The sequence below is a fragment of the Cokeromyces recurvatus genome (assembly GCF_025118155.1).
Source record: "Cokeromyces recurvatus strain NRRL 2243 chromosome Unknown BX663scaffold_33, whole genome shotgun sequence".
NCBI classification, from domain to species: domain Eukaryota; kingdom Fungi; phylum Mucoromycota; class Mucoromycetes; order Mucorales; family Mucoraceae; genus Cokeromyces; species Cokeromyces recurvatus.
The window spans coordinates 176,171-187,263 of NW_026251419.1; the positions used below are offsets into that span (position 1 = coordinate 176,171).

Sequence of the window (11,093 nt, forward strand, 5' to 3'; positions counted from 1 at the left end):
CGTAATGTATACACAAGAATCCATTATATGCCTCGTTTTTTTTACTATTGTTATAATTGATACATTAGTATGTAAAACGACTTTTTATACGTTACCTATTAGAATACACATATACACATCTTATTAGTCTTCTGATTACTTGCATATTATATCTTTTTAATACCGGATCACAAACACATACATCATCATTTCTGCTGTATCATTCTCGTGCATATATTGATTATACTAAAACATATATTTATATACAAATGTAATCCATTTTATCTATTATTTAATGAGATGTATAGGATAAAATAGAATTGAATTCAAATCAAAATAATTCTAAAAACGCTTATTTGAAGAAGGGGAGGGCCCTTTGAATTAACATAATAAAGCTTTACATATGTCTGATGACAAAGTAGGAAAAAGACCGTTTTTTATTTCCTTTTTTCATAATAAACTTGCTTTCTTTTTTTACTCCTAATATTCATAAAAGTATATACCAAATAAAGTAAGTAAAGTATACTAATATATGATGCATAAAGAAGCCCTCTCTATCTCATTCTTATAATATATATATATGGTATATAAATATATATACAGATAGATAGATAGATAGATAGATAGATAGATATAGAGTTGATTAGATTTATATAGCTGATACAGTTAGGCTGGTAGATATGGCGGTTACAAAAAAAAATAATTGTCGGTTAGATTCAAATACGAATATGAGGTTTAATCCATTGCACTTAATTTTACGGTGCTTAACTGAATCACATAGTACCTTCACACATTTCATTCAATAGAAGAGTAACTTTGAATTTTGTTTTAATCTTATTGTTTCTATCCAAGAATATTTTCGATAAATCAAATACAATTTTTTATTATTAAAACATGGTCATCAATGCAATTCAGACAAATAAGAGATCCAAGGGTAAGAAGAGAGATAAGGAATTGTATTGATAATGGTGTATATGTAAAAAAAAAAAAAAAAAAAAAAAAAAAAAAAAAAAAAAAAAAAGGTTAGACACTAGTCATGGGTACCAGTAGGAGGATGGTCATAAAAATGGACATGTAAAGAAGATGTTGTACATGAAGATAAATGTAGATGTAATGGATATAAAGTGAGAAATTTCATGTTCAAAGTGAGAGGGAAGATCGGCATGAGGACATTCAAGAGATGATTTCTTTCGTGAGCTTCTTCTTTTTTTCAAAGTCTTCAATTTCCACCAAAATACCCTGACGTTCCTCCATGATTTCCTTGATTCGACTGCCCAATTCATTCAATCGAGCCTTCTTTGTAACATATTCATCTTCAAGGAGCTGCAAACCTTCTTCAAAGACCCTAATCAATCAAGTAAATGTAACAAATATGAAAGTCAACAAAATATATGCATTGAACTTTGCGCTTTGCGTACCTTTTCCACTTTGTTGTGATTGTTGGCTGTGGGCTTCTTGGTTCTGGAGGTTGGGAGGTTAATTCTGAAGATTGGGAGTGTCATGGTTGTAAGATTTATAACTTAATTCAATAAGATAAATAGTCATAATAGAATATAGTGTACTTGTACAATAATTCTGTCTACAGACATATTATGCATATTTACTCTTGTATAGAAAAATAACTAATAAAAGTCTTACATCTAAAAATATTATTGTTCTGCTGAATATAAATTTATAAGTTAAACTGGGGTAAACACACGTAATAATTGATTCCACTCAGAGGACACACATTAGTTATAAAAATAAATATATACAAAAGACACGGATCTATATCTATAATAACTCTTAGTAATCGTTCTATAATTATATTATCACATACAATTTATTATGTTTTATCTTCTTATTACTCATCATCCTTATCCACAAAATATATAAATACTCTTATACTATTAACTCTTATTTTGTATACTTGTAGTTGAATTAGAATTGAATTAATTCACTTTTATCTTAATAATCTTATTGACAAGTCTTAACGTACTTCTTCTGTCTGTCTTATTTTTTATTTCTTTTATTTTTATTTTAATTCTTAAACCTACCTAAACCACAACACTACGGCGATTGATGAAAATAAAAAAAAAATGATCAAGCTGATCTAGTGGGGAGGAACATGGAAGGATGATCGTAGCCATTCCAGATGTATGACAAAATGAGCTACATGTTCTTAGCAGCATTATGATCCCTTTGCCACAGTGGTCGACAATTTTTGCAAGCAAGAACACTGGAACCTTTCATATTTCTACTTTTTTGAGCGAATTATTGTAGTATTTGTGGCATATTTTTGATGTCTTGAACTCATCAATAGTTATCGCCTAAAGATCACCTTCTTTCTCCCTCCTCTTAATCGCTCTCAACAGAACACCAGTAGCACCGCATTTGTTTCCTTTAAGATTTACGCCATCTTTTCCAAACATTCCTGCTCCAAAAACTATTAGCGGGACCTTGGCGGCATCTTGACTAAACTTTGCGGACCTCCGTTTTATTCTATATTATGAAATACATCAATTAACATGAAAAAAAAAGTCTGATGGTTTACTTGGCCACAGTCATTCCGGGAACACATGAGCTATTTTTTTCCTTTCTTCTCTTTTTTTTTTTTCCTTTGCTTTCTGTCATACTTCTTGCCACCGTTTATTGTCATATTGACCATGATGTGAGCCGCTTTTTGTCTTTGTTAATGTAAATAAAACCAATCTTTTGCTCTTTGAAAGCCATAGAAATTGAACAAGACTTGTCTGTGGCGTAGCATATACTCTACATACTTGTTGTGTAATTCTATTGATTTGTCTTGGCCGTAGGCATTTCTGATTCAATAGACGTGATACCTCCCTCATTTTTCAGCTTTTCTGTCTTTTCTGATAGTTTGTGGATCCAGTCATAGTGTAATATTCTTTCGTATTACATCCTCTTATTTGTTGGACGTCCCCAACCCAACAGCCGCAGTAAATACAGACTTCCTACCAGGGTCGACAGAGGCAGGCCTAAAAGCACTCTCAACTTCATTATAAGTAAAATCTTGGAGCATCAAGTTATGTGATCCAATGATATTATCTTTGCGTCATCTGTTGAACACAAAGTCGATTACAAACCTGTCTGACCTTACATAATTGTTGAACAAGATTGTATTCTCTTCGTTTGGCATTAATTGTGATACTATAGTTTATCAACAATTTACTATTAGTTTGTTTTTCTTTAAAAAAAAAATCTTTTTTTTAACAAAACTTACTCTCTGAAGCGCAATTTACTAAAATCAAAAAACACAATAGAAAAATTTTAGTTTATGTTCATAATTCTGTGGTAGCCTCTCCTTGACAAAACAAGATAACGAATTTACGGTAATGTTAACAAATCTACACTGAAACGATGGTTTTCGTGAGAGACTGAGCAACGTGGGTAATGGGAGCCGCCTCACATGAAATGGAAACTCTTTTCGATCTTAATGTTCCTTTTCAAAAACAGAATATAGTTTCCTAGCGATTTTGAAAGGTTTTTCAAAAGATACTGGTTCATTAATGGAGTCTGCGCAAGAGATCGCATTGTTCTCTGATTTCCAGCTTCAAATAAATTCGACAAAATAAGACTAGCTGGTCATTCTGGTTCACCTTTAGAGGCATATTGATAGCAATATTTTTTTTTTTTGACAATAAGTCTGGCATCATCAGATTTCATGGACTACGAATAAATAGTGTGAAATTTAATGGAATAAAGTTATATTATTAATGACTTACTGGGCACATATTTTGAATCAAGAAACACAAGTAGTACAACACTCTCTTTTCAAACGTTTCTACAACCGCAATCAGGTATGCAGCAGATACTTCAACGCACGCTTCTGTTAGACATTGAGTGCTACCACTAGCCAGCTTTACTCTATTAATAGTAATAGTATTTTTTTTTTGGAAGTTGTTCAATCATCAAGTAATCCAGATGGGATCGCCAGCGCTGTTTGTAACACGTTTGTCCCTGACTAACTGACACATAGAATACCAGAATGACTGTTGAAAAATAGAAGCTGGAGTATTTTCATTTGAATGGATAATGATGTAATGATTTACAAATATTTGAGCTCTAAAAAAAGTAACTTTCGAACATCTTCGCTTGCAGGGAGGATCCTATTTTTAAGTACACTTCTGTACCAATCATTTACACAGGTATCAAGTGGAAGTTTCCTGGTGAACGTTTGAAACCCTGTCCCCAAGTTTTCGGTAAGAACTTCTAGTTTACCAAGTATAAGTTGAGGGCAATCAGGAGAACGTTTTGATTTATGACTGCTGCTACCACAAGATCTATATTTTTTTTTTGTTTGAGTCCATTTCTACCCGCTGCCGCTTTGCTTGTCTCTTGATATTCTTGGTTTCTGAACTTTGTTATTTCTGGCTTGTACCGACTATCAAAAAGAGTTAGAATGTATAAAACTTATCCGTTTGTGTTTACTCATCGTTATCTGCTTAGTCTTCTTTATAAAGTCTACATTTATAATAGTTTTTATTATAATGCCCGGTTTGTTTACAATCCTTGCATGTTGGCTGTGATTTCTCTCCCAAGTAGATATAGTGCTTATGAGAAACAAAGCAGCTTTAAAATATCTCATACTCTATACCTAACGCTCTGCTTTCTTTTACTGCTTCAATCGTGTTAAGAATTATGGATTTATACATTTTCTTGGATATTAAAAAAAAAGAGAGAGAGAGAAAGTAAAGAAAAATAAAACTGATGTATAGTAAGCTATTAAAATGGGTGCTTTGACCACATTGTTCTTTCAAAAAAAATAAAATAAAGTACTTGTTCATCAATTAATAACGCAGATTGTAAAGAAAGTCTAACGCTAGATAAGAAAAATTATAAGCGCAAGTTGGGGGATAAGTCAAAATGCAAATTGAAATTTATTGTTAGCATATTATTAAGAATTCAATATCTGTAATATGAATTTCAGCCAGCGCAATTTGCTACCACGCTCACTGTACTACATAACTTTTTTTTTCTAGAACATATAACATAATTTTTTCTTACAAGTAGGACATATTTTTTTTTAAAGAAAAAAAAAAAGATTAAATGTATAAAGAAAGGAAGCACAAAGCAAGATTTAATTGGATGTGCCTTTATCAAATTCTTTTTGTTCAACAAGTGAGACTTCAATTGGACCAGTGCCTCTTTTAAATTCATAAATTAATGTTAATAAAAATGAAGAATTATTACTGATTTTTGTTAAAGGGTATTTATATTCAATATCTTCAAATGTCTAATTTTTTTTTTTGAAGACAAAAAAAAAAAAAAAAAAAAAAAGAGGAAGGTTAGCCATTATTATAAAGAAACAAATTCTCATTATTATTTACCTGAATAATACACAAGTTATTAATAGCAATATCTACCTCTTCCCATGATTGAAGCGTTCTTATGCCTTTCATAAATGCATCAAAAAATTGATTCACAAATGCAAAACTATACATGTATTTTCCTTCATTAATCCAAAGTGCTTGTTGAACTTCTTTTGATTCCAATACAACATTTCCGAAAGAGTAAATTGTGGTTGTGCATTCAATTGTACGACGCGTCTGTGATTCAAAGAAAGATGTATTATTAAATGCAAACCCCGAAATATCGAGATTCAAATCAAGATTTATCTAAAAATATACATATATGGATATAAGCTTTCAAAATTTCTATCTGTTTTGTTTATACTATTTATGTGTATTCATTTTTTTTATATATATACTTTTGCCAGTAGTAGAGTATGTTCTTTAGAAGAGGATTGACGCATTAGAAGGGTATCTAAAATAGGACACTTATCTTTTGAAATAACGTCTGCCGATACGTTCGGTAAGCAATCAAAAGCAATGAGGTAATTGAGACAAGTTGTGTGAAAAGGGCTGGCATGGATCACAAGGCATACTATAATCAAGATAGAGACAAAAATAATTAGGCCATAATCCACATGGCAAACTATTATTATTATTATTATCATTATTGTTATTGTTTGATTTATTTGGTTGAGCCTTTGTGGAATTCGTTTCGGTTGGTATACTAAAGGTTTCATCGAATGAGGGCATAAGAGGTTCGTTCTCTAATAGAGCTGTAAACATGTCATTTGAGGAATGGATTAGTGTGTTTCCAAGATTTATATCGCCAAAAAAGAAAGGATCTGGTATGGATTATTGGGTTTCATTGTTACTGGATCTATTATATTTGATAAAAGTGGATTGAATTGGAACATAGAAAAGGCTTGTGGCTGATGAGACGGATCGTGATACATAAAATCAAAAAGGTATTCATTGGATGATGGCGATGATTGAATGGATGATTCATCAGAAGAAAATGAGTCAATAGAACAAAATGTATTCATTTTAACAGCATTAGGTACTACTGGATGCTGACAGTAAAATTGTTGATGATGAAATTCAATAGGTGATAAGGGTTGCATATGAATCAAGTTATGGTTACGATGGTTACCATTATTATCTAAATCTACATAATCTGTCAAAAGACGCATAACTTTATCAAACAAGTTAGTAACCTATTTATTCTTTTTTTTTAATTTTTTTTTTAAAAAAAAGAAAAAAAAAAAGACTCAATAATAATTGTAATTCTTACAGTAAGCATCTCCTTTACGAGTATTCTTTAATACTTGGATATGTGACGAAACTTGCTTTCTCGTACGAATTTTAGACGTTTTGCGAAATATATATTCTGAAATAAGTTCGTTTCGGCCTTTTTTTTTTTTATTTTGTGAGCATGTGTATATATGAAAAAAAAGGGGGGAAAGTTAAATACAATAGATCAAAAATACGAGGGAATTAAAAAAAAGGGGGGAGGGAAGAAGGTAGGGAAAAGGAGGGAAAAGAAGGATAATAATTATTAAATTTAAATCACGTAATATTGATAGATCGTACTTACCACAGGGTTTTCCATTGACAAGAATTTTTCTTCTGCCTAATTTAGGAATTGATTCAAGGGCTAAAGCAAAATAAATTTTATTATCACTTTTATACATACTATTGTATATTCAATATACCTTCAATAAAAGCAGCTTCTACATCTGGAGGCCATACCTGCTCTTCTTTATCTTTTTTTAGATTAAAAAATGATCATTAACATTTGATATTTTTTTTTTAAAAAAATAAAAAAGAAGTTTTTATTATTGGGATCTTTACTCATAATGGCATCTATTTCACTATTATTATTATCGATAGATATAATTGAATCTTTTCGATGTTGTTCGTTATTATGTCGACACATTGAATTAAGTATTGTTTGTTGTTCATGTATTAATTGATGTTGGTTCATAGAATTTGAATTATTATTGTTATGATGATGAATGAATGAATCTTGCGAATAAGCTAACATGGTATTTAATTATTTGATATAATATATGTATATGTATTCTTTGTAAGTTATGGATATTATAAAGTATGAAAGAAATGAAGAAAAGAAAAAACAAAAGAAAGAGAGAGAGAGAGAATCGAGTACTATAAGTTATTACAAATAGCTCAAAGCTTTTTTTTTTTTTGATTAAATAAGTCTATATAGTAATTTAATATTAAAAAAATGGAGAGGAGGCAAAGGGGAGAAGCAGGGATGTAAAGGTAAAGAAGAGGGGAGAGAAAGAGAAAGAGGGGGTAATAAAAGGTGCAAAGAGTGGATTATCTTGTAGAAAATAAAAGAACAAAAAATAAATAAATAAATGCATCCACATATATAAACTCTTACTTATATAACGATTTTATTGAATTATTAAATCTTTTTGTTCATGAAACTCATAAGACCAAACTTATGTTGTTGTTGTTTTTTTTTCTTTTGTTTATATAATCAGAATAAATGATATAACTTTTTTTTTCCTTCCTTCTTTTCTCTTACGAACATAATTGTATTGTAAAACGAAAGTACATACTATGTCCTAGAAGATAGTAATAATAAGGGAAATTACTATACTGAACGAGAAGGTCAAGATTTTTTATGGTTGACAAATAATTTCTAAAATAAAAAGATTAACGTTTTGATTCTTCATGTCAAATTGATATACTTTTTATGCAGGATGAAGAATCACGATAAAAAATATTTAATTTATGAAGCGTCATATTGCTTGTTTCTGTCCTTCCCCCCCTTTTTTTTTATTTTTTTTTCTTTTTTCATTTAAACATGGATAATAATAAAAAGAAAATATTTTGTATTAGGCATTTTAACAAATAAACTGAAACATCATTATTTATGTCATTCAATTGAATATACAAATAAATAAGCTTACATTTATACAGTCAATCTTCATCGCCATCTCTCTCTCTCTCTCTCTTTAATCTTTTTTCAATTTGATTTTTATAACTGGCGATCTATTCATATATTTCCTTATTAAGTGTTCTATATATCTACTACACAAAGCATTGCTTAGATCCATTATAAACTTGATTGTTTCTCCTTCTTTGATCTCAGTAATTTCTATTTCGTTCTATTTTATAATGTAAATGATATTAACCTTTTGTTCATGAATGATTATTTCTTGTTCTTGTGTATCAATTACCCTCAAGTAGTTGTAGATTAATTTTCGAATAAAAGTGATCCTATTAAGCAATTTTCTGAATAAATATGAACCGTCAACAGTTAAAACTCTCTCTCTCTCTCTTTTTTTTTTTTTTTTTTTTTTTTTTTTTTTTTTTTCAGGAACCACTTGTAAGAAATCTTGGCTTTTTTAACAGAAACAAGCTACAAGTAGTATTTCTTTTATATTTTTTGACAAACTATCTATTGTTTCAAACTGATTTTATTATTATAAAAGAAATGTAATTTTACTTGTTTATTTATGAATAACATGCATACAACGATTTATAAAGACGAATATCATTTAATAGTCAAGTATCTAAATAATTATGTATGTATGTGTGTATGTGTGTGTGTGTGTATGCGTATATCTTTTCCTTTTTATATATATATATATATATATCTTTCGTTTAAATTCCAAATAATAGTTGTTGTTGCTGTTGTGCTGTTGTTGCTGCTGCTGTTGTTGCTTCTTTCTTTTTAATGATTTGGCTGCATAATGTCTTATCAATTGTAATTGGTCTTCTCTTAAATCAGTTAAATAGACATATATATTTTCTCCAATGACTTCATGAAATGCAACAATAGCTTCTACGCAAGATTTTCTTATGTGAATGAAAGGATGATTGATACCCTACAAATATATACATATTTAATGAGAAATTTTGTCTATCCCAAGTTTAATATTATAAACCTTAAAAAATGCATTCACACAGCCTTTGCTTAACCATTCATCAATATAAAATTTATCATTGATTTCTTTAACGCATTTTGAAAGGTATATAAAGGCTAATCCAATTGGATGATATGGATTATCCAATTTGATGGAATCGAAGGGTGTAATCACAAGACGATATACAATGAATGCCATTAACATTTCGAATGTCGTAGAAGGACTTAATGTACCTAAAACTGCATCTAATGCATCTTCTGCAGCCATACGTATCTAAAAAAAAAAAAAAAAATTGTTAAAAAAAAAAAAATAGATGTATACACTTTTATCACTACTTTACAGTTGAATTAGAACTAATTCGAACTTTTAATAATTTCTCTAACAATCTTGACTCTAAACTTGCACCATCCTCATTCACTTGTCGTTCATAAAATCGAAAGAGACCTGCTTGAGTAACGGCTAATTGACGTATACATTCAAGAGCCAAGACTGTCACCCTTTCTTGCCCCTCATCATCATCATCATCATCATCACCATTATTATTGTTACTATATAAGGCAAGATAACTTGTACAGTTTCAACAAAATTGCCCGCATCCTTTCTAGAGTCTCCTGCCCAAGTCTCACCACCTATCTCCTCTGCTCCTCCTTGATCCCATCGTCTTCGTATCGGTACCTCTCTAAAAATTCGATTCATCTTTCGAAATGTATTGATTGGATCTGTTCAAGTTTATCAATCAAATTATAAAGTAATCCTGTCTTATCCTTTCCTACACTACGAACATTTTCTTTAAAGATAGGGTTACTAAAGTTGACTTGTTTCGGGGCAAAAAAGGGAACAAATTGAGGTTCTGGGAATTTTTCAAGATCTGGAACGCTTGTAGTCATAATGTTGTAGTATTTTCGATTGATACAATCATTTGTAGACTATTCATAAAATAAAAATAGATGTGTATATGTATAGGTATACGTAATTAAATGAAATAATAATTTGGTCTTACCGGAAGCTCTGTTGTTGTTGTTGTTGTTGTTGTTGTTGTTATTGTTGTGTTATTAAACAAGTCAGTTGGTAACACATTAGGTTCTTCTTTAAAATAGTCTGATGACATCATTGGTTTATCTGAAAGGACAGCATCTAATTGTTCTATAAGCGGTTGTTGTTCGTTGGGAACCACCAAGTTATCTTCTTGAAACAAGATTTCATCATTTTGCAAAATAGGAGGTGGTGATGTGGCGATAACCTTTGATAAGTTGCTTTTATTTCAGATAAACAATTCTGTTCTCTTTTTTCAGTTTCTTTTGATAAACTGTTCTCGTTTCGTTTTCGTTTTCGTTCTCGTTTTCATTCTCGTTCTCGTTTCGTTTTGTTCTCGTTTTCGTTTTTGTTCTCGTTTTCGTTTTTGTTCTCGTTTTCGTTCTCGTTCTCGTTCTCGCTCTCGTTCTCATTCTCTTCTTCTCTTTCAGGTACTTTAAGCAAATAACCTTCTTCCTCTTCTGTTAGTACTTTAGGTTTTGATTCTAATCGAATATGAATCCCTAAAATACGACAGAGTTTATTCACCGTATTCTCATCATCATATAATGCTATGATTACTTTATCAAAGAGTCCCTGATTTAATAACCGAAGATGTTTAAGTAATGCAATAAAGCGATGCATGCCACAGGTTACCCGATGTAAAGGCCATGGGTAATAAGACAATAAGTGATTGATGCACATTTTCATCAGAGTCAAACCATGTACTTGCAGTCGTCCCATTCCAATACTCGGATGGTACTCCTTCATAACGCATCATCTCTTCTGCTTTCCCTAAATTAATCATCACAAGTTCGTTCATCCATTCCATAATTGTTTAACCAACTTGCGTCGATTGACGGGTGTCAAGCGAACGCCAGCGAGGAGACCCTTTTGTAATTGACTT

General features: G+C 30.6%; 3 protein-coding genes across 3 annotated transcripts; all 3 read right to left on the reverse strand.

The window, feature by feature from the left end:
• Window positions 1-1,152: 1,152 nt before the first annotated feature.
• Window positions 1,153-2,626, reverse strand: BX663DRAFT_564179 (uncharacterized protein; the record flags this gene model as incomplete). Its single annotated transcript, XM_051532039.1, has 4 exons — window positions 1,153-1,324; window positions 1,398-1,461; window positions 2,300-2,460; window positions 2,595-2,626. The coding sequence occupies 4 exons, from the start codon at window positions 2,624-2,626 to the stop codon at window positions 1,153-1,155; spliced, it is 429 nt and encodes a 142-aa protein (XP_051379118.1).
• A 2,433-nt stretch (window positions 2,627-5,059) lies between these two features.
• BX663DRAFT_564180 (TEA/ATTS domain family-domain-containing protein) lies at window positions 5,060-7,317 on the reverse strand (the record flags this gene model as incomplete). The annotated part of the gene is made up of 9 exons (XM_051532040.1): window positions 5,060-5,215; window positions 5,310-5,597; window positions 5,690-5,778; window positions 5,867-6,035; window positions 6,146-6,465; window positions 6,565-6,660; window positions 6,868-6,927; window positions 6,986-7,036; window positions 7,125-7,317. 9 exons carry the CDS (start codon window positions 7,315-7,317, stop codon window positions 5,060-5,062), a joined length of 1,422 nt encoding a protein of 473 aa, XP_051379119.1.
• Window positions 7,318-8,806: 1,489 nt separating this feature from the next.
• Window positions 8,807-10,207, reverse strand: BX663DRAFT_522413 (uncharacterized protein; the record flags this gene model as incomplete). Its single annotated transcript, XM_051529382.1, has 5 exons — window positions 9,725-10,207; window positions 9,516-9,683; window positions 9,197-9,448; window positions 9,050-9,136; window positions 8,807-8,821 (listed from the first exon to the last, which is right to left on the reverse strand). The coding sequence occupies exons 1-5, from the start codon at window positions 9,869-9,871 to the stop codon at window positions 8,807-8,809; spliced, it is 669 nt and encodes a 222-aa protein (XP_051379120.1). The 5' UTR covers window positions 9,872-10,207.
• Between the last annotated feature and the right edge of the window lie 886 nt (window positions 10,208-11,093).